Source organism: Leptosomus discolor, chromosome 3, assembly GCF_034619465.1.
Source record: "Leptosomus discolor isolate bLepDis1 chromosome 3, bLepDis1.hap2, whole genome shotgun sequence".
Lineage (NCBI taxonomy): Eukaryota > Metazoa > Chordata > Aves > Leptosomiformes > Leptosomidae > Leptosomus > Leptosomus discolor.
Window position 1 is genome coordinate 42086231 of NC_141393.1, and position 23520 is coordinate 42109750.

The 23520-nt window shown below is 41.5% G+C and overlaps 1 protein-coding gene across 1 annotated transcript in view; it reads left to right on the forward strand.

The window, feature by feature from the left end:
• LOC147415834 (cytosolic phospholipase A2 epsilon-like) overlaps positions 1–19416 on the forward strand; it is a 33261-nt gene extending 13845 nt beyond the window's left edge. Inside the window, exons 3-20 of the mRNA XM_086462428.1 lie at positions 1117–1253; positions 3460–3591; positions 5250–5290; positions 5637–5679; positions 6447–6510; positions 6961–7124; positions 7401–7493; positions 7999–8036; positions 8712–8847; positions 10443–10579; positions 11049–11271; positions 11805–11919; positions 12455–12592; positions 15677–15784; positions 16819–17010; positions 17425–17591; positions 18804–18990; positions 19211–19416. Coding sequence (XP_086318554.1) covers positions 1117–1253; positions 3460–3591; positions 5250–5290; positions 5637–5679; positions 6447–6510; positions 6961–7124; positions 7401–7493; positions 7999–8036; positions 8712–8847; positions 10443–10579; positions 11049–11271; positions 11805–11919; positions 12455–12592; positions 15677–15784; positions 16819–17010; positions 17425–17591; positions 18804–18990; positions 19211–19416 — 2321 coding nt within the window. The remainder of the gene's footprint in view (positions 1–1116; positions 1254–3459; positions 3592–5249; positions 5291–5636; positions 5680–6446; positions 6511–6960; positions 7125–7400; positions 7494–7998; positions 8037–8711; positions 8848–10442; positions 10580–11048; positions 11272–11804; positions 11920–12454; positions 12593–15676; positions 15785–16818; positions 17011–17424; positions 17592–18803; positions 18991–19210) is intronic.
• The last annotated feature ends 4104 nt before the right edge of the window (positions 19417–23520 follow it).

The window sequence follows — 23520 nt, forward strand, 5'->3', positions numbered from 1 at the left end:
GATAAATTATACATGACCTGATTGCACAGATTGCTTTAAGCAACAGCTATTCATTGCCACACGGGTTACACCACAAGTTTAAATGAAGTGTGGAATGAGAACCAAGAGACTGGTAGAGAAAGAATAACATAATTACTGATAAGGCACTCTCTTCTTGTGGGTCATGTGGAAATACGACCAACAGTAGTTATTTTTTGCATAATGTTTTTAATCATGGGATGTCAAAGCAGATTACAAAAGAGGAAAGGATCTTTATCACTGTTTTATTGATGGGGAAATGCAGACAGAGAAGCAAGATAAATTTTAATGGAAGCAATTGCCCAGAGTCACTTAGCAGCCTGGAGCAGACCCGAGTAGACCCGAGACCGGAGCCAGCACGTCATGAGACCTTTTCCAGCAGTTTACCCACTTGGTCAAGCTGCCTCTCAGCATGCATCCCGCAGTACCAAACTGTCTGTTATGAAACCCAAATCTCACCTGTTACTGTTTCTTCCCTGTCAAGGCTCAGAGTTTAAATCAGTAAGATGAAAGTGCATTGCTCCTTTTTGCATTTTTATTGATGGTGAAGCGCTGTGATCACATGTTGGGTGAGACTGTTGGCTAATTACATAGGCTACAGCTACGTGGAGGCAACAGAGCAGAGAGCAAAGATCCTTCATACCCAGACTCTCTTTAGCACTTCTGTTCCACTCTCAAGAGAAAAGGACAAAGTTAGCCCCGTGTCCAAATGCTCAAAGAATTAAATAAGTATTTTACCCTTTAAGAAGGTTGTCTTAAACTTTAAATCTTTTGCTTCTCCGTTACAGAAATCTGTTGATTTGCAACAAAGAGGGGACATACAAATAATGGGTTTTGTTAAATAACACTAGCTCTGCATATTTTTTTCTTACCAGTTGTACTTAATGCAGTAGCTTCTTTGACTCTCTGTTAACAACCAGAGCTCCCACCTGCAGGAGAGAAGCTGTAGTAGTGAGTGCTATTGAATAAGGACCTGTAAGAAAAGTAACAGAAATAATCTCTCCTTTTTGCAGCTTGCTGTCTATACAGTGATGTTAAGGCTGTGCTCTAATGTATTTATGGTAATTTGTTAATTACAATATACCTTTTCAAATACAGTTAGCCAAACTGATTGCTATGTAAGCCTGTCCTTGCCCACTGCTTCCTCTGAGACTGTCCGGACCAAAACCATCAAGAACTGCAAAGATCCGGTGTGGAATGAAACATTTTGTTTCAGGATACAGAGACAAGTAAAAGTAAGATGCAGAGTGCATTTGTTTTTCTTTGGGGGGGGCAGAGATATCATTGTGTGATTGGTTTGTAGGGCACCATAAAAATAAATACGTGTGAGGGGCTACAAGGCTGAGAGTTAGGCTATAGCATGAATTATGGCATAGCATAAAAGATAGCCAAGGTATTTCACAACTATTCATAGAATGTTCTGTCACTTTTCACTTTCTCTTCTTCCTTTTCAAGAGTAAAGGTGAGAATTTCAGAGTAATTTGAACAGCGTAAAAGAAATGTACGAGCTAAGCAGTGGAAGCATCACAGTGCTGTACTTTTTTTACTATTCCTTTGGAATGACCTGCGACAACAACAACAAAAAGCTAAAGTTTGCAAAAGATTACCAGCTGAGCTTTTATGATGAAGATAAACGTTAGCGCTTAATATTTGCAAGTCCCACCACCCACTCCCTCCAAAACTCAGCATCAACATCAGAGCCCAGAAATCCACAAAGATCAACGACAGGCCAAGTAAGCCAAGCTTACTTCACACCTGGGGCAATCAAACTCTGCTTTAACCTCACACCCTTCGTTTCCTAGTGTTGGTGGCAGAGCAGGACAAGAACACTTCTACCTGGTGCCAGATCAGCAGGCTGGTCCCCTGGCTCTCTTGAGCGTTGATAAACTCCTCCAAAGAGCGTTCAGAATAGCTCAAAGTATTGCTACACCACAGGATCTCCAGTGGAAAAAAAAAATCCCTCTTGCCTTTGTCTGCACAAGTTGCCCATGATACAACTTCTTGGGCTTTTTTCCACAGTGTTAGGCTGTACTGGTGCTCTGGTATGGCTTTCGGCATTAATACGTCTGCGCATCTGTGGCCTACATCCAGCGCTTTCCCTGCACCGGACCTAAAAAAATTCTGACTTCGTTCAAAATTTGAGTGAGGCACAATTTCACTGACCCCTGCAGGTTTATCAGTGAGGCAAAAGCCAAGTGACAAACATTGCAGCACGGGAACAAACCCCCACTATTCGGCCACTCTTGCACCGGAACACCTGCTCCTTGCAACGGTTTGTGGCTGACAGGTCTTTCAGAACTGCAATACCACAAGTAAGAGATGAAAACAATCTCTTGGCCACAGGAAGCTGCTTCAACTAGTCCCTCACAGAGTAGTATTTGGGAGGACCTTACACTTACTTTGCAGTAAGTTTGCAGCAGGAGACAAGGCACATGACACTAGCCCAAATAATTTTCACTATGTGGCAACAGCAGCACGGTGGTGGTCACTGTGGCTTCAGTGTGGGCTGCATGAAATGTGCCCCGGGTATCTGGGACAACCAAAGTGCTCTGGCATGTCTGCCACCGCTGTCTCACTGCTGTCTGGGCTCAACAGACTAGGTTAAGGCTCTCACAGGTTTCTCTGCATACTGCTCAGCTCATTGCCATCTGAGCAGAGCCAGAGTCTGCTGGTCTGGTTATTTTCTCCTCAGCTGATCTTATGTATCATTGAGGTATCCATCTTCCCAAATCATGGGAGCCAGAGCTCAGCAAAATATATAATATACACTGTCACTGTGGAAGAGAAAAACTTGCTTGGGTATGTTGGGCTGGTTCCCATCAGGAATGGGAGTGTTTACTGAAAGGCGTCTGTTTCGATGAAGGTTTGACAAAGCAGAGTCGATGAGGAAGGACTTCCCGGGTTGGTGCTGTGGGTAGCATTCTCCTGGCTCCAGGAGAGCCACCCTGCCTGGAGTTGATGACATGCAGCACTGCCGAGGGTCGACTCTGCTCAGCTCTTGGCTCCCAGAGATGCTGCCCTCGTATCCTCTGTCAGGAGCAGATAGAAACGGTGAACTGCCCAGAAAGCCCTGGCTACTTCCCACATAGCATCCCAGTGGTGCAGTCAGAGATACCCCTTAGCCAGCAAGTCCTGACAACTCAGGCAAAAGTGGTAACCTCAAACCAAATTAGAGGTCAAACATATTTTCTAATATGGGAGCTACATATTCAATGTTTCTACTAGCCTTTGTCATTTAAATTACTCGGCAGGGGAAAACAAACCCAACTATGTTAGGTTCAGAGTATCTTTCTTCAGCTCTGTGTGGATGAAAGTGTTGTGCATGCTCTCTCACCTCCCTCCATCCTTTCTCTGTCTTCCTTAACACGCTGAACGCATCATCTTGTTCCTCCGCAAGATCTCAAAATAGAGATGTTCCTAATCCTGTACCTCTGTTCACAGAATATTCTTGAGCTGAAAGTCTATGATGAAAACACCATCACTAAAGACGATCTCCTCTTCACTGTCCTCTTTGATGTTGCTAAAATCCAGCTTGGAGAAATTGTTTGCTTGACTTTTCAGCTAAATCCAAAGGTGAGCAATAAAACTGCCTTAGGCATAGGAAGGAAATACATTTTTTGGTATTACCTCCTACATAACTTCTTAAAAACCAATTGTAGGTGGGAAGGTTTATTTCCTACTAGTTTGCACATGTATCCTGTAAAAATACCTTCCAAACCTTGTTCAATAAAGCAGACGAAGTTTACTTTCCTACCTTGGGCATAATCCTGAAGGTTTTTACTAGCTCCTCAAACCCCCTAGCAGGGGGTTTTCTGACACCAGAGTTTGGTGGGTTTTTTTTCTTTCTTGACTCTGTTTTCCAAATAGGGTTTTTTTGAGACAAAAATACTTCAGCACTGTTGCACGAAATGTATCTGTTAGAATGTCTTTTCCTGGGACCAGTACTTGTGAGTTTGGGCATACTTTGGCACAGCTGTTGGAGTGTTCATTTAAAAACTGATACCCTGCCCTGTAATTCTTTTATGCCTGCCTAAATATAACACAAAGATCCATGCTGAGGTGCTAAAACCTGTTGCTGGCCAATTACTGTAACTGTCTCATTATTTCAGTGTGACTAAACTTGATGATTTCAACATGGAATTTGGGTGTCCGATCTAGATACTTTTATAGATTTGCTCTTTCACTGACTTTGTTTTTATAGGATATGTACCAGTATTCAGTTCTATGGTGATGTTGGCAGGCAGTCTATATTAACTCGTGTGGTGACTGGTCAATGTATTGTCCATGTTATAAGAGTCCTTTCAATCAGAAGACTTGAAAATGCCTTCTGCTATTCAACAGTATCAATCTTCTGATAATGTTACCCAGTGTGGTGGTTTGGCCCTGGCCAGATGTCAGGTACCCCCCCAAAGCCGCTCTATCACTCTCACCCCCTCAGCTGGACGGGGAGACAAAAATATAACAACAGGCACTTGGGTCAGATAAACACAGTTTAATGAAGAAAAAGCTGCGTGCGGAAGCAAAAGCAAAGCAAAAGATCTTATTCTCTACTTCCCATCAGCAGGCGATGTCCAGCCACTTGATGGGAAGTAGGGCTCCGGTAAGCGTAGCGGTTGCTCTGGACGACAAACGCGAAACGAATGTGTGTGTGTCCCCCCCCTTTCTGTTTTCCCCAGCTTATATTGCTGAGCAGACGTCGTGTGGTATGGAATATCCCTTTGGACAGTCTGGGTCAGCTGTCCTGGCTATATCCCCTCCCAAGTTTTTACCCACCCCCAGCCTACTGGGGAAATGTTGGGGAAGCAGCCTTGGTGCTGTGTGAGCCCGGCTCAGCAGTAGCCAAAACACTGGTGTGTTATCTAGCTACCACTGCACAGCACGGTGAGGGCTGCATCTCAGGCAGACCCATTACACCCAGGAAAAAACAAGGCTTTAGAAAGTTTTAAGCCAACAGTTACTGCAGGTTTAGGAGTGGGGCTTGTCTATGTGACCATTTTGCTCTGCCTCACCACTGAACGGACAAGTGCAGTCAGCCTGGGAACTGATCGTCAACAAAAGAGGGAGAATACTTTCCAAAATCCAGTTCAGTCACTTTCACCAATCTGAGCATACCCTAGAGCAGGAGGGAAATTTGATTTTAAGAGCTCTTTCAAGAGCCAGAGTAATCACAACGGTAGCTAGTGAAGAAAGAAACCGAATTCAAAGGCTTATAATGAATTAATCTTTTACAGACACAAGAGACACTGGAGGTTGAGTTTGCATCAGAGAGCATGTGAGTAAAACTGGAGTTTCCCAAGTTAGTTGCATATTGGCTAAAACACTGTATTCCTTATCTACCAAGAATCATCCTGGATACTATTTTATCGTTGAAGACAGAGAAGAATAATAAGAACTGCAGCCACTGTGCTTGTTACTACTATTGTATACCATTAGCATTAAAAAAAAATAAGGAAGACACATTGCAGGCATCTTCCAAAATTAAAAATCAGTGACCTATTTGAGACTACACTGGACAAGGCAACCTTTACGGAAAGTGTTATTCCTTGGTGTTCATTTAAGGACGTATTTAGGTCATATTAGTGCTGATTACACTTTTTTTTTCCCCCCCTCTGTTTCAGACCAGTCCCTCCTGAAAAGCTTGTCACTAACGGTGTATTTGTGGTAATTTTAAACTATTTTTGCTTCTACGTGTGTTTTCGTGCTACTGATGGCAGTGGTGAATCTGGCAGGTGCCCCAACACCTCCCTGCAGGCAGGGCTGAAGGCGAGGGAGATAGGGGGCTTGGAGACTGGCAGCCATCCTGTTGTGCTGCTTGCTGTGGGAGGATGTATTAGGAAAGGAGTGAACATAGACTTCAGGGATACCCAGAGGCCTGCCCACCACCACCAGCTAATAGTAAGCCTCTTGATGAAGCCCGAAGGGCTCTTTCCTTGACTTAGTGGCTCTATGCCATTCCTTCTGGGGACTTCTCTTGGGACCCTCTCACAGCCATCCTATTTTCCCTACCTGCATAGGATGACAGGGCAGTTACTTTCTCGACTGCCCCTAAATCACTCTTTAGAGGAGGTAGCACTTGGCTGTCCAACTTCACCAAAGCAGGACTTCAAGGGCAGCCCTGTGGTTTGGCCAGACCCATCAGGCTACCCTCAGGAGGCCTCAGCACACTCTTATTCCCTCCCTTGTTATTTCCCCTCCCTTCCCAGCCCTGTCCCCATGGAGGGACCGCAGCACCACGGCTGTTTTTCTTTCAGCTGAAACCTGGCACATCTTCAGAGTGCCAAGGGCTTCATCTTATCGGCCTAACAAACACAGGTGGACAGTTTTACAGATCCCAGGGACCCAGGTGACCAGAGACAGGTAGCAGCGAAGTCACTCAGCTATGGCATGTTTTGTACACTTAATTCTCTCATTGTCCATTCCTGCTCCAGTCTCGTGAAATTTCCTGCTTGGAAGTCCTGGTGGACAATCGACGGATGAAGAAAGAACCTTCAGGTTAGACTTTAAACTGAAAACAATAAATATTATTTTATGGTAAACTGAAAATTTATCATTTTTTTGTCATTTTCTTCTCCGGTAATTTTCCTACTTTGTTCTTGCAATTTGAACACAGGAACTGGATTGTTAGGATCGTAGATCCAGCAATTGTTGTGTACCTTTGCTAACTAACTATAAAAACTGGACTTTGAAATTAGCGTGAATGATTACAGTGATAACAAGTCTACTGCTGTTCTAGAAGCTTTTTTTTTTTTTTTTTTTTTTTTTTTTTTTTCCCTCTCCTTCTTCTTCCTATACTGGTTGATAAATAGAGTCTGGGAGCTTTTAAGTATTGTTGAATGTTTTGTATATGAAAATGACAACTTCCGAATGACCATTTAATGTTCTCTTGCTGAGATCATAGTCATTAACGTCTTTGTATGCTTTTCATCTTTTTTTTTTTTTTAGAAAAAGACTTCTTGTTTTCAGTGAAGGGATCCTATGAAGAGACCCAGATCCTGTCAGTGGGCTCTTCCTGGCAACCTGCAGAGCCCCTGGACTTCCATTACATCAAGTACAGCCTGTCAGAGCTGCACGTGGCTCTAACAGACAAGAAGCCTCATTTCCATTCGGTGTGTGATCATTAGCTTGAGTAAGCACAGTAAATGAATGATTTTTTTCATACTTGCCTGAGGCAAATGGAAAGAATTCCTACTTGTCATTAAAAGAAAACGTCTTTTGCGATCTTCTGCTCTGAAAGAGCACTATACCCCCTAATCACTAAATATTAGAAGTCAACTTGGAAACTGCTTGACAGTGCCCCCCCATCTGAAAAAAATAAGCTGATGACAGGGCTTTTTTGTGGTGTATACACTAAATATTTTTCTACATTATAATTTATTTTTCAGTGTACCTCAGGTGAAGATAAAAAAGACTGCCATGCATCCCTTACTATTCCTCTGGATTCACTTCCCTTCAAGGAGAAAGTAGCAGTAGCAAAGGTGATTTATACCAACTTTTAGAATAAATGTGAAGTTATGCGCAGAAGATCAATGGGCATGAGTTATTTAGATCAGTGTGAGGTAGGAGTTTAGATATATAACTGCTTGTGCCCTTACATTCCTAACAGAGAGTGTTATGAGCCTGTACATTTTCATATGACCCGAGCGGAACCAAAAAGCACTGCCAAACATTTGACAGGGGGAATTTCTGTGACCAGCTGGGGGACTAATGCAGGTCAGAGAAAATGTAACGGGCCACACTGGTAGAGCTGGTGCTGGTTTTTTACTGTATACTGCTCTTTGTATCTTCAGTATAAAACAACCGAAAGAAAACATAGTGGTCTTGGAGGAGTTTTAAAAGTTAGATGGATTTTCTGATTGTTATGGCTTTGTGGCTCCAACATGGCTCTTAGAAAAAGTGAAGGTCTTCAAAGCCGACTGAAAGGAAAAGAAAGGACAAACAAAATCATCTCCAGCCCTTATATTGTGGTTTTTTTTTTTCTAGGATGAAACAATCAATTTACATGTGACATCAAATAGTTGGTAAGAAATTCTGTCTTTGGGTTTGTGGTTGTAAAAAAAAAAAAAATGCTGTCCATCTTTTTTGCTTTCTTACCTTTTCCTGTAACTAAGGAAGAAAGTATTTAGTCAATGATTATATTTACCCCTATTTATCCCACATTAGTCACCCATGTCCAGAAAGTGAACGTTGTCAACGTGCTGGGTGAAATTTCCTGTTATGCTACTATGCAGGAGGTTCAGTTTGGATGGGGAGAATAATCTTTTCTGGCTGCAAAATCCATGGAGCTATAACTTTAAAAAAAATGTGTGTTGATACTCCACTTTCCTTACTTGCGAAGAATCCAGAGTATTTGATTTATAAAACCTGGAGGTCTTCAGGCAACAAATCCTAAATATCGCACTGTTTATAGTATCTGTATATGGATTGCAGTATTTATGTTAGACACTTCTTGAAAATCAGTGCAGCAATAAACAATATTTCTTTGTCCTTTTTTTCCCTGTAAGATTTTTACAAAACTTTTTAACTTTCTTGGCCTTTTCTCTACCTTGTCTATACCAGCTGTGATGTGCTTGTGTAGGGCCACAGTAGCAGGTTTTTCCAAGCCTAATAGTAGAGTTTGCAACTTATAAGCATAGGTCCAAACCTTAATTCTAAGTGGTCATGCACATCCTATTTGTCTCTGGGCTTTGTTTGAGGTCAAGAAACTTAGATGTTCGCTTGGAGTTCGATCTGTGTTTGGAGGAGAAAAAATTCCTACAGAAACGGAGGAAATTTGTGGCTTCTGCTCTGAAAAAAGCACTTCATTTAAAGCGAGACCTACAAGACCATGAGGTATGGAGAGCACCATAGGGACTGGACTGTGCTGTGTCCAGGAAGGTGTTATGCTTGTAGCCATTTGTATATTGTTCCGCAACCAGCCCTGATTTATTCGGTGGCCCGTGTAAAGCATCAAGAAATGTTTAGATGAAACGATGCGAGAGCGTGGGTAGTATCAAACCCACTTGCTACACATTTGCTCAGAAAACAGAATGCCACAAATCAGCATTTTTTCCCCTGCCTTATTTCTTTTGCATCTGTGAATTATAGACCTGGATAGTCATAGTCCCTTAGCTGACCATTCAGTTACCAAGACCCCCATAAGGTATTTTGTATTATCAGATTTTGGAGGAAGAAAACTGAACAGTTAAAGCGATACATAACACTGACTGATGAGAATGTTTCTTATCACAGACTCTCTCGTCTGGTGCTCATCGTCTCAGCTGTACTGTCACTCTTAACAGCAAAAAGGAATTCAACATTTTTCCTCTTATCTGTCTGACTGAGTCAGGGTTTGCATTTGTTCATGTCCATGCTGGCATGGGGATAGTTGGTGCTTTAGGGAAGGAACATCATCTGTGATCAGGCACTTCGGCAATTAAGAAGTTTTCATTTTGAGAGGGGTTGTTTGTTTTTTTTTTTAACCTGTATTTTTCCCTTTGTCTAGCACAGCTGGACCAAAGACAAATTAAACATTGTATGACAGAACGGCTTTGGATGTTATGAATGATGTCCCTGCTCACAAACTGATCACATCAGTATATTGTTTCTCATTAGCACACTAGTTTCAGTGCAAAAAAAAAACCAAAACAAAACCAAAACAATTTCTTAAGTATGAGAATTTTTTAGGGGAAGTACTTCTAACTGCTGATTTCAGATTTTCCAGTAAAAGAATGTTTTATCATAGTCAGGTGAACCCAAATCAGAATACTTTGCTTTGACCTGAAATGTTTGATTTGAATCATGTCACTGCTGATTATTTCCTTGAAGCAATTGCCTGGAAATGTGTATGGGAAATATCATTTGGCTCCTGTTCTCTCAGTGGGTCTCTTGGAGGAATTTCCTGTAACACAGTTTAGAGTTCCATGCAATTAGGCTTTGTGGTTCATCAGTGCAATTATATATTCTACGTAGTTTTTAGGAAACGTAATCTAGTCATTATACTTACAAGAGAGGATGATGTCTGCTTGTTCTCAAAATAGAGCTCTCATGAGATGATGTTATGCTAAGGAAAATGCAGCCTAATATTGACATGCCTTGAAACAGCAAGTTTTCAGCTGTTTTGGTAAATCAGCATAAACCAATTTAGAACCAAAATTGATTCATTTTGCTCAAAAAAAGTCAAAATTATCTAATTACCAAATCTGTCATTATTATTATTTTGTAATAGTATATATAGATATATATATAGATAATATATATATTTTATAATAATATATATAGATTTTCATATAAAGATGAAAACACCAGGTTTTCATCTTTTTTCTGCCCTGCTTGGGGAAATGTTGGAATTTCTTGTGGGACGGAAACGTTGCAATCCACTCTGCTTTGATCACATGTGCTAGTAAACTAAGTTGTTGCTTACCATTGCTGTGTCGATATTTAAACAGGTACCAGTTGTAGCAGTCATGACAACAGGAGGTGGCACCAGGGCACTGACATCTCTGTTGGGCAACCTATTGGGTCTTCAGAAGCTGGATCTCTTAGATGCTGTTTCATACATCACTGGGTCATCTGGTTCAACATGGTAGGGAGATCCTGAAGGAAGACATCATTTGTCACCTCTATATCCTGCTGTGTGAGAGATTTACTCTCTTCATTTTGGTAGAGCAAGGTGTACTACGTCAGTCTCAAGCTTTTTTATCGCTGCATTAGGAACACACTGTCTGAGGCAGCATATGGCCTAGGCACTGCTTACGAGGAACACCATTTTCCTTGACCCTTTGTTTCACCTCTAGGATCTTTCCTAGTGAGTGACCCTTGCGCATAAACCTACATAGCATGGCCGGCTTTTTGCAAATCCTCAGGTTTCTCTAGTGATTTGTGGGCGGGTCCTCTAAATCAAAAAAAAAAAATCTTTTCTCTCCAACAGTAAACTGAGCCCAAAAGATGATTTTAATGAACCTCAGGTAGATAATTTGATGTGGTCCTTAAATCCAAGTCTAAAAAGTGAAAGTCTTGAGCATATGACAACACGCTTCCTTTCTTTTCCTCAGGGCCTTGTCACATTTGTATCAGAGTGCTGACTGGTCACACAAGGATCTATCCAGACCGATTGGTGAAGTTCGCAGACATATGACCAAGTGCAAGCTAAGCTGCTTTTCCTTGGAAAGCTTGAAGTACTATGACAAGGAGCTAAAACTGCGGAAGCAAGAGGGATACCAGATATCTAGCATTGATTTTTGGGGGCTTCTGCTGGAAAAAGCATTAAGCGATGGGGTAGAGTGTCGGTGTTTTGCTGAACAGCTACTGAATTTTATTGTATGGAAATGAACATCCAGGGACAAATAGTAGCCTGAGAGCATGCCAGCATTATCCAGCAGACAATTTCTGCTGACTAACAGAGGGCATTTGTCCCCACATATCCCTCCGCACATAATTAGCAGCCCTAAGGGTATTCTGTAGAGCAGAAAACCTATGTCTCTTTGTACCAGTATAAGCATTCGAGTCTTGCTCTGGGTTTCCTTTGCTCTGTTCCTCCCTGTGAAAACTTAAATAATCTGCGTAAAATGGATGCTTTTACCAGGACGAACGAGAGACCGTTGTACTACAAAGTGTCCCACAGCTTACCTGTAATTAAATAAGCTTATGTGTAAATGTTTAGACCACTTCCTGTTAAAAAAAAGTCTGGACACAAGTGGCAAGAATAAGAAAATGAAGATGAAAACCGCATTTATTTTGCTGTAATCTTGCAAGTGCATACACTGTGCCAAGGTCCCTTGGTTTGGCTCTTTGTTTCTCCCAATCCACAGAAAAACAACCACAAACTCTCAGATGAGCGACAGGCATTGAGTCAGGGTCTGAATCCCTTACCTATCTACATGGTCCTCAACATCAAAGAAGACTACAGCCTTCCAGAATTCAAAGGTGATGGCAAAACTGAGCTGTATCTGGACTTGGTCGTTGTTCAAATGATCTGCATTATCAGTTACCACACATCCTGCAACCCCTCGCACTGCAGAACCATAGCATTCATAAACAGTTCCTTTTCCTCCTTAACTTCCTCTGTCATTTCCAGGCTTTGCGCCTAGGCTCTGGGAGAAACCTATCTTCTATGGGGCATGAGAAATCTGGGCGAGGTGCTTAAGGACAGCCAAAGTACTCATAAGTCACAGACTTAGCCCCACATGTGAGGTAATTTAGGCTGATCCCTTTTGGTATAAACTTCGCTTATGTCCTATCTGGAGAGGCTCATTGGACTGTTCTGAATGAACAAGCGCAGGAAATGTTACCGAGCGGGTGAAAACAGTTGACTGTAACTCGTTACCCCGAGGAAGGCCAGTCTGTGATCACCCTGCTGATAGGGTTTGTCCTGCAGCTGCTTCCTTGCCATTTCAGAGCCCTTCTTGCAAGGAGGTAGGGACAGGATTGAGATTTAAAAGTTCATTTTGTGCCTCTGCAGAGTGGGTGGAGTTCACTCCTTATGAGGTCGGGTTCTTAAAATACGGCGCCTTCATTCGTGCAGAGGATTTTGGCAGCAAGTTCTTCATGGGTCGCCTGATGAAGAAGCTCCCTGAATCCCGCATCTGTTTCATGAAAGGTGATGTGCTCCGTTGTGAAAATTTGAATTGCATTGTACTTTATAAATTATACTTTATTTTTAATATAATACAGACCTTGCGTATTGCAGCCAGTGTCCTGAAACATGCAGGACTGAAGCAAAGCATACAACATGTTTTCCGCACCTCTGGCTGTATCCCTCAGATACTGGAGACGGGCTAAAAAGTACTTAGAGGGAATGTCAAACAACAGTAGTCACTGTTGCTTTTGTCTTGACTGATGACTCTCATGCCTGAAGTTTCAGGGCTGCTTAAAGAGGCTAGGCTTGTTTTGAACTGATCAGCAGCAGAGTTCCATGTGGAAAACATTTGTATTTTGAAACTGGAATCTTAACTCCAAATTTGTCTATGGATGGCATGATTTTATAATAAAAAGTAATTTTGTTGCTGAGTTTTTTTATAAAAGATGACAATTCTGAATAGTTTTCTGAACAGTTAGTGATATTTTTGCAAGTTTAATAGTATTCTAAATCCTTTGTAATTTTGCTAGCATGATTGAATCAGTGAGTTTTGTCATCCTTATTTCAGCAAAGTGGGTAGCTGCCAGTAATGCATGAAAGACAGCTTTGCAGTCTTTATGCAATTCTTATTTTAATTTTGCATAATGCTAGAACTCTTTGCCACACCCCTTTGTATGCCGGTTCTCTGTGATGAAGTTGTCTGCGGAAGAGTCCAATCTGCTCTTAAACCCTGAGCAACAGATGTGTTACATGTAAGCAAGTACAACACACAACAGCACACCAAGGATGCCAGTAAGAAAGGGTTTACTTATGAACTGGAAAACCCCACACAATCAGCGACACCATACGGTATTTCTTATCTGGTGTGCAGAGAAGTTGTGCACATTGATGTGCGATGCAGGAGGAGTCCAGAAACGTATTGGTTCAATTGTGAGAAAATAACTTGGGTATGAGGAACAGGAAGTTGTGCTTAACCACACAGACACTATATCTCAGAGCTTTAATGGCTACGCTTGGAGCTTTTAGTGATGTCATGAGTTAAGAAAAGAGGTATCTGAGGGAAAAAAAAAACCTCAGGAGATAACACAGGATCCAGGACAATAAATAGGTCTGAAAAGAGGAGGAAAATTCGTGGAAGGCAGTTCCACTGGTGGCTCTGAAACACAGTAGTACAGATGCAGCCACCAGCACTGGAAGTACGAAATCCAGAACCTTGAGATGCTGGAGAGTACACTGGAGAAGAGATCGCCTCATACTTTCCATTTTCTTCTATTCTTCTAATAAGCTTTCTGGTGCTGACAACCAGATTACAGAGCTCAGTGGGACTACGTAGCTGCCTTCTGAGGATGTCGTGCCTCCGTTGTCGCAGTTTTGCAATGACGGTGGTGTAGTGTGTTCATACGCGAGGTGGCCAGGTAGCAAGCACAGCCAACACATCCGGTCTAGGCTGAGCTCTGTGTTCTCAACCCTAGCACCTGAATTAGGCTAGTGACCCCACAGCTGTGGATGTATCTTTAGAAAGGATAAAGTGGAGAGTTAAAGAAATGTTGCCATCTAGTGATACAACATGTAATGCCCTCTTGGGTTGCGATTAAGATGTACTATCAGTTACAGTGTGATAGTGTAAGGATAAAAGCAAGGTGTCATTTGCAGGGAGAGGTAAGGCCTTTTATAACAGCAATGGCTAGAGCTGGAAAGGTTGGATGAGTTTATGGTGATATGAGACCCTCAGGTTTTCAGAAGAAAGGCTAGGGTGCATGAAATCTTGTCTGCTATTTTCAACTCTGTCAGCCTAGTAAAAGATACAATCTCTCCTCATAGTTCTTCCTTCAGCAAATACAGGTACAGTGAAAATTCTGTGCAAGAGGTTAGACAAACAGTGCCATGTAATTATGTCCAAGTTCTTGGAGGACAACAGTCTCTGGAAGATATTGAGATGCATGGGCAACATGTAACTCCTGGGGCTTCGGGAGCTGGAAGAATTGAGAAGGCACCAGGTGAGGGCAGGAGAAATGAGAGGAGTTGCCTTCTCACAGCGGGCCTGGACAGAGGCTTCTCAAGTGGCAGGGAGATGAGGTTGTATTGGTGGAACCCGTCCAGTAATTATCTGTGGATGAACTCTGGTTGCCAGCTTAGTGTAGAGCCAGAACGCCCCTACCTGATTTCTTAACTATGAATTTCGAACATTTCTCAAGCGAGTCCCATTCTTATGGGGACTTGCTGTGAAGTGGGAGACCTTTGATCTTGTCGCACTCTGCAAACAAGCCAGGTTTAAAAGGGAATTGTATTTCTGTTACTAATTTATGGAATGAATAATTATTGTACTGTGCAATTCAAAGTATTGCATCCTTTGTGACGCACGCCTTTTGCAAAACTTTCACTGGTAGGGATTTTCAAGGCAAAGCTCAGCACTGCCTTCTCTGGCAGAGTTCCTCTTAGGGCTTGTCGCAGAGCTGTGGAGGAAGAAATACTTTTCAAGATCCAAGAGGTTTTCGGAGATTTCTGCACTGGGGAGACAATTTTAAATGTTCTTTTAAGTGGGAGGGCAAAAGTGGAGGAAGGATTGTGAGTATGAGACTAACGAGGAGTGGGAGGGGAATCTCAAAAGAACTTGTGACAAGAGAAATCTTACAAGGACCAGTGAAGACGTCTTGTTTTAGAGGACTAGTCTGCAAACTATCCCAAATTGTGCTCTTGAATCTTGGCTGTTCAGGAGCAGCCTCCAAACCTTTAACTGAGTATATGGTTGTATATGCCATACTTTGTAGACTAGTCTCTTATTTTATGGGAAATTGTATTGTTTTACTCTCTGACGACAGTTCCTTATAGGACAGAAAATGTTGGTTTGCAGTGTATCGGCAATAGATCTATGTGAGAATGAATTATGGTGGCTGAAGGCCTGGCACAACGTTTAAAACTATTTAGGTTCCTCTTTGAGGAGAGTGTGAGTTGCCCCAAAAGAACTTCATACAGCTTCTGGTGAGAGTTTGGAAACCTCCCAAGGTTTCCAACAGCCTTTGCAAAGCTGAAAGATTGCTTTTTTAAAGTGATATTTTCCACGAAAATGTTTCCAAAGCAGTTTCCCTGTTCTATACCACTGCACAGGCCTGTGGAGCAATGTCTTTTCCTACAACCTCTTGGATGCCTGGCATTCATCAGATCCTACAGAAAGGTTCTCACTGAGGTGTACTCAACACAGGACCGTTGATGTTGGTTGGTTAACATTTCTGTTTCTACTTTACCTGTTGTTTTATGAATCTTTAAATGAATGTTGCATTCAGAGGTGAATAGTGTGAAATCTTTGTGAAAGCTTTTTAAATCTTAAAACTGAGGCCAATGCTGCACAGCTTTTTTTTTTTTTTTTTTTCTTGAGGTGTCATGTTGCCAGTAAGCGCTAATTAATGTTGCTATGAGAGAAGAAACCCGTTTCCATTAGTCCCCCTTGGACTGAACTTATTCAAGGGATGATTTGACACCAAATACAAAACCACTAAAGGTTTTTAACAGACCATCTTTACCAGGGTCTTTCCAGTGAGCCTACACATTGTAACAAACATCTCAGTGCTGTGTTCTCTGTCTGCCTTGGCAGATGGTACTTTACACATGTTCTTGTTGAAGACTTGGATATATCAATTACGTGGAAATCCATTTAAATTTTCTTCGATCTTCTCATAAACCTGTGATCTGCTTAGAGGCGTTGGCTGTCCTTCCTCTGTTCTAATGTGGTTAGCAATGGGCTTTTCATCACTTTCTCCGTGGAAGTGTTGCAGAACCCTGAGCTCAATAAATGTTTGTGATTGAAAGTCATTGCCTCTCTTTCCCAGTCTCATGAGGTGCCATTTAGCGCAACCTTTTTTCTCTGCTCTTTTCTGGGTGTCTAAATCTCCTGACAGCATATTTTTTTTTTTTCCAAAGCTGATTTGGACTAACATTGAAAGAAACTGGTCCAGATTTCTTCACCAAAATTCTCAGCCTACCCTGACATTCACACTTAGGACTTCTGTCAAGCAGTAGATCACTTTTTCCAGCTTTAGAAAGTTTGTTGCCACTCTGTTTTTCGTGCAATATGCTTTACTGAAGAACGGTTTTCTTCTTGTTCCTATTCTGACGTGGATTTGATTGTATGTTGCCATGTCTTATTAGGATCTTCTTTTCTCTAGCTAATATTAGATGCCTTTCTGCATTTTAAGTATTGCAAAGAACTGTATCAAAACAACAACTTGTTCATCTCCTCTACCCTTCAGAAGGAGATGACGCTTCCCCACCAGACAGGAGCCATGAGTTGGACACTTACTTAATTACCCCTGAATGTGGCATCATGGGCATCATTCGGCAGGTCCTAACTGAGCGCGTGATGGTTTCAAAGTTCTACAACTTCCTGAGTGGGTTCCAGATGCACAATGAATATCTTCAGAGCAAAAGCTTCTGTATATGGAAAGGTAAACAGCCCTGAATATTGCTTTTCGTCTGCTTAGATGGTTGGTGTTTTCATCAGTGAAGAGAAGGTAGAGGATGAACAGGCTTTATTCCTCACTTTGGAAACAAAAATTTCAAGATAACTAGTTATACTTTGTCCTGTCAAACCAGCTTCAAGAAGACCCCTGATTCCAGGGAAGGGCAACTAGTGCTCATCGGGGATGGAAGGAGAGCAGTATGAGAAGTGAAGGAGCTCTCTCATTCTACCTTGGACAAATCTTTCTTTTCTGTGTCAAGGCTGAGCTTCTGTAGCGTGGCAGGGTCTTGGAAAACAAAAGTAATGGGGAGACAAGAGGCATTTTTTTCCCTCCTTATTAGCCAAACAGACATTTTAGTTCTTCAGTGAATCACTCATCGTAACAAATGTTTCCTTTTAGATACTGTACTTGATAATTTCCCCAACCAGCTGAGAGAAACAGCAGAGTTCATGTGCCTGGCAGACACAGCAGGATACATCGACATCAGCTACCCACCACTCATGAGGCCGGAGAGGAAAGTGGATGTTGTCCTACACTTAAACTATTCTTCTGGATCACAGACATCGGTGCGATGACCGCTCTGTTCTCCTTGATAATGACTGCTGTCTTTTAGCCCTCTCTAGCTCCTAAGGAGTCAGAACAATTTATGTAGAAGAATCCTGGGAGAAAAGGATTCTTGGTGTACAGCTCCCATTAGTAGATGGCTAGGTCTCTCAGTGATCCTGGTATGCCATGGCAAATCCCCTAAGGAAAGCAGAAGTAGAATCTGTTTTCTAAATCTTTTCTTTTAATTAACCCTCTGGTACGTAAATGCTATCTCCTAGACCCGTGTGCTCCTGGGATCTCAACATGGCTATTGAAGCTGTACTCTGCAAGGAGTGTTTTTGTGTTTCTCTGGAACTAGTACCACAAGTGATGAACTCGTTTCATTTGTCTTGTGATAGTCATCTAAAGATATCCACATGCAGTTGAATTAGAAGCAATTTGTCCAGTAATTTTAGAAGAGTAGTTGGATTATATATTTTTTTTAATTTTAAATTGTGGATAAGAATTGTCCTTTGGCACCGTGTCTGCTCTTTCAAATACCAGCTAATGGCCTGGTCTACAATTCCTGTTACTAGATGTGGGTAAGACAGAAGATCTTGGAGACTAAAATTTTCGCACCTGCCAAGCAGAATCAAAAATCCTTTTTTTTTTTTTTTTTTCCAAAAGTTTTCAAAAATGATTTACACACTTGAGGGATTAAATTAACACCTCTGTCAAGATGATGTTTGCTCCCACATGCCTACATCACTTTTCACAACCATCTTAAGGCATCTAGGACAGTTTGGGGTTTTAAATATTTCACAGCAAGTCACAAAATATTTCTATTTTTCTGAATCCGTATGTAAAAACTCTACCATTTCAGATCCCTGTTCATTCTGCTTGTTTCAGGGTTTTCTCGTCAGGGGCATGTTTCCATGTCCTAAGTGGCTAGGCCACCCTTGTCTGCAGCCATGAACGTCTTCTTTATCTTGCAGATAAAGCTGATGTGGAGGAGGAGGTAGGACAACAATCAGGACTGCAAGCTGGAGGCTGTGTCTTGAACCATTTTCCTGTTAATAACTAGTACTTAGCTTCTCAGCAAGAAACAAAGCGCAGAAGAAATACTGACAGCAAATGCTGCTCCGGGATCCTTGTGAAGGGCTCTGATGAATATGTTGTGCATGCGGAAGTGTTGGGGTGGTGGCAGAATTTCTGACTTTTTCTTTTTTTTTTTTTTTTCTGTCTGAATGCAGCCTTTGGAAGAAGCCTCCAAGTACTTCCTAAAGCAGGGAATCCCATTTCCCAAAATCCACTTGAGTGAAGAAGAAAAGAAAAATCTAAAGGAGTGCTACATCTTCGAAGACACAGAAACCCCAGAGGCACCGATCGTGGTGTTTTTCCCGCTAGTGAATGACACCTTCAGAAAATACAAAGAGCCTGGTAAGCTGTGGGACAGATATGGTCCTCCCACCTCCTGGCAGACCTTTGGATGTGTGCTTTTGGGATGGGAGCCATGGCCTAGCGTGGTCCCCTCCCTCTCCTACTGTGGCTCCCATGGGAGAGAATTGTGGGTGTCCTGGTAGTGAGGAGCAATGTCGTGCCCCATCTGGGAAGTGGGACCACACCTATACTCCATTGATTACCTCTCTTTATTTGTCAGGTGTGGAACGCAGCCCTGCTGAGATGGCACAGGGCAACGTGGATGTTTCCAGCATTTTTTCCCCATACAGCTTAAACAGCTTTACCTACACAGAGGAGGACTTTGACAAGCTGGTAGAACTGACTAGCTACAACATTCAGAACAACAAACGGCTGATCCTTCAGGCTTTGAGTTCAGCCATAGGGCAGAAAGAGCACGCTAAATAAATGCCATCATAACTTTCAGAAAGATACCCATCTCATCCTTTTCTTCCCTACAGAACAATCAAGACCTGTTTGTGAATGAGCATGATGGACTTGGGAAAGTACAAAGACTTGTCTCAGCCTGTGGTTCCTCCCCACCACGTGACAATCCTAGATAAACTGATGAAACAAAATAATGAATAGTCTCGGGCTTTATTTATGTTGGATTTCACTGCTGGTGACCATTTTTTTTCATGTACACACGTATATGCGGCAAATCAAAGGTTAGAAAATATAAGGCTTATTGACAGGTCTTTCAGATGTGTGAATGTGGAATAGCAATAGAAATTCTTCCAAAATTTGCTACACTAGTAAAAATTATATGTGAAGCAAAAATTAGCGAGCTACATGTATTTCATTTATTCCAAACCTAGGTGCAACAGAAAAACGCATAATAAATGTGAAGAATATCAAAGGAAAAGAGAATACCTTTTCCTGCAGTGTCAGCAAGAAGTTTTGTTAGAAATAACATGCAAAACTAAGCATAAGAGTTCCAGAAAATTTGAGATTTCACACAGAAAATACGAATTTTCTATACTTCTGCATTTACAACGTTTATTACACCAGCAATATTCAGGTTTGAAAAAAAATCACTTGGAAGTGACTGTTTCAAACCCCGTTGTGAGTCAGGATCAGCTCTTCAGGTGTCTGTATAAGTACCTAACCTGGGGTTGTGCCTTTCACTGAACACTCATGGTATTTAGAGGATCCAGTTCAGCATCCATGTCCCATTGATTTCAACAGGTTTAAGAAGCATTTCTTGTTATTATAGGACAGGACGCTGTGGGAATAAAACCATCAAAAATTACAAGACATTCAGGTTTTGTGGTAAGAAGGCAAGCTAGGTGCTTTACACTGCTATCCATGGGTAACTCACAGGTAACCGCATATCTTTATCAATCTCTGACCATATACAAGCAGCACAATCTCTATGCAACTACTACAAAGAGCACACGGCAATTTGTTGACTCTACTCATTTTTGAGATGAAGACCAAAACAATTATTTGCTTTATGAAGACTTTTAATAATACGACTACTCTGTAAACCTATTTCGTTACAAAAAGGATAATAATCTAAAAAAAAGATATAACACTTCAGTCAGTATTAGCTGCCCTTAATTACTTCAAATTTAAATGAAACACAGTGACTTGTCAGTGCTGAAGTAACATGTATTGGCCACGTGAAAACCATTTGTCTCTACTGCAGCTGTTCTGAAAAAGTGCATGTGTAATAACTAGCACTACATTTCTTTCTTGTATGCTGAAGTCTTTTGGAAATAATTCAAACAAACTGAGGTGGTACTTCAGTGTTTGGTTAGATCATTTAATGAAGTTCGTCGTCACAAATGAGTTTCTGATTAATGCTTTTATTGCTGTATTTTGGGGGTTAAAATATGTTGCCTTGAAATCTCATATTATATCTAAAATTCAAAGTTATAGACGTGGGTAAGTTGGTCTTCAAAATGCTGCTAAAGTCTGTTGAGGTCAACTCACAAGTTATACTGCTATATAAACAGATAATGTGACTGCGAATCTTACTGTCTTGGACGATAAACTTAGTTTTGTTTAGATGTATATTTTTCTGACTTAGCTCTCCCATAATTAATGGTGCTCCACTATGCGCTTTAAATTAGTCTAGTCTGATCCTAAAACACATTCGTATTTTAGACATGTGCCTTGGTATGTATTTACCGTCTTGGTATTATGTGTTTTCCAATAAGATTGTTTCCAAACAGCTCCTCAGGCAAGAGATAAACAGTCCCTGGGGCTGCAGGTGCTCACATTATTGCCAGCTGTCCAGCGCTATCTGTCTATTTTGCCCACCTTGGCATGAATTACCGGGCTTTGGCAGCAGCCTGATCCTGCGTATTTTTTCGATTCCTTGCACTGCTGCTGTTGGGCCATGACCAGCTCCTGGAGCAGGCTTGCAGATACTTCTCGGAGCAGGGATTTCCATTTCCCAGCATTCGGCTGAAGGACGATGAGAAGAACCTGAAAGAGTGCTACATGTTCGATGGTGCAGACACTCCAGGAGCTCCTCTGTTGCTTTATTTTCCTTTAGTGAATGACACCTTCCAAAGATACGTAGCACCTGGTAAGCTAATTGTACGCAGCTAATTTTATTGACCCAATGAACTTTGTCACTCCCTGGGTGTTTGGTTTTTTTTTTTCCCTCATCCCAGTACAAAAAGTCCTTTGTTTGTTTGCTTGTTCCTACTACAGAATGCATTGCAAAATGGGATGACACAAACCGCTTGCAAAATTAGGTGACATCTGGGGCATTATTTTAGTTTGAGTCTTGGTGCAATTCAGTGAAAGAAGAAATGTGTTCCTCAAGTAGAGGAATGGAAATTAATTTCTTCTTGTGATCGCCAAAACTTACTTCAGTGTGTAGAACAAAGCATGTATTTCAGATCATGTATTTTTATGACAGTCAGATCTAGGGGATAATTACCTGTATAGTATAGAAAGGTTCTATGGAGGGCCACTGTGCTTTCTATTTGGGTTGTTAACGTATGCTGGAAAATCAAAGCAATAGTACATAAACTACTACAGTCACTGTATCCTTTCGGGCTAGTATTTGAGATGTAGACTTTGTTTGTATGATGATTTCCAAGGCTACTAATATTCTGCTTCCTCCTCTCCTATATACGTCTTTATTCTTTTTAACTTAATATGTATTCTGCTCAAGAATGAGCACCTGTGACCACATAAAATGATGTGCCATGAGCTGGCCAGTAGAAGGTGCTGGTTGTAACGGGATGCTGTTGAGTGACAATTTTTTTTTTTTTCTTGCTTCCAATAGGCTTTGTTCAAAGTAGATTTTTCAGAGATCATAGCACTGCACTTGTCTTCATAGTAATTGCATCTGTGATCTCTCTAAATGATTCTTGACATAGTCTATCAGAGCACTGTAATTTCCTGGGACTACATACAAACACCTTCCATTTTTTTCCCTTGACAGGCGTGTCACGTAGTGCTGCTGAAATGGAACAGGGCAAGGTTGATATCTCCAGTTTCTGCTCTCCATACTCAACGAGGGAGGTCTCACTGAAAGCAGAAGATTTCAACAAGCTCCTGAAGCTGACTAATTACAATATCATGAACAATGAGGACATGATTCTTCAGGCCTTGCACATGGCTGTGGCACGGAAGAAACAAGCTCTGAGCCAGCCAGTATCACAAGCACAGACCTCTGCTTGAACAACTTTTTCCTCTCCCTTACTAAGTACTTACCATAAGAGCACATACGTGATAGTTACTTCACTGTTCATGGCAGGTGCTGTCTCTTTCTAAGTAAATTTCTCAAAAAAGAAAACTCGAAGTATTTCTTTCAAATCCACATGGTTCGGTTTACTAAGCAGTAGTTGCTTTTTGATCCGGAGTTGTGACATCAAGCACAACAGTCGGTGTTGTCAACACCATCTCACTGTGATACTCAGAAGGCAAAGATTCAGCTGTGGTGATAGGGTAATAGTTTTAGCTCTCTATCTCTGCAATCTTTCATTGCCTTGGTGGATAGTCACCGGTATTTTTTCATCTGCAAAATATTCTGGCACTTCATTGGGGCTATTGATAGCAAATCCAAAAAGCCCTCTTCAGACACAGAAGGTGGTGACCATCCACTATCAATTTAAATAATTTTATTTGGTTTTATAAACTTAAATCAAATGGTGTTCTACCTTTTAAGAGTTTTGTTTCCCAGGTGCTTTTTTGTCATGAACTGTCATGAAATATATATGACTTACGAAGCAAATTTGATTTTTTTCAAACTTGTGTTCGGTAACGGACGTACGGATGGGTGGCCTTTCAGGTCTTTGACGACATCTCTTCTTATCAATTAAATCAAGTCTATGAATTTTTTTGAAGGACCATTGCCATTTCCTCTCACAATCAACTGTGTTCTGTCTCGGATTGTGTGCGTGTGCTGCAGTTATCTCTCCAAAATGCAGTTTTGCTTCGGTATGTGAGGGGGGGGTTGCAGGATGTATGGTAACTGCACACACAGAATCACACTGGAGAAATGGTGTAACACATCAATACTCTGTTCACTGCATCACAGTGGTT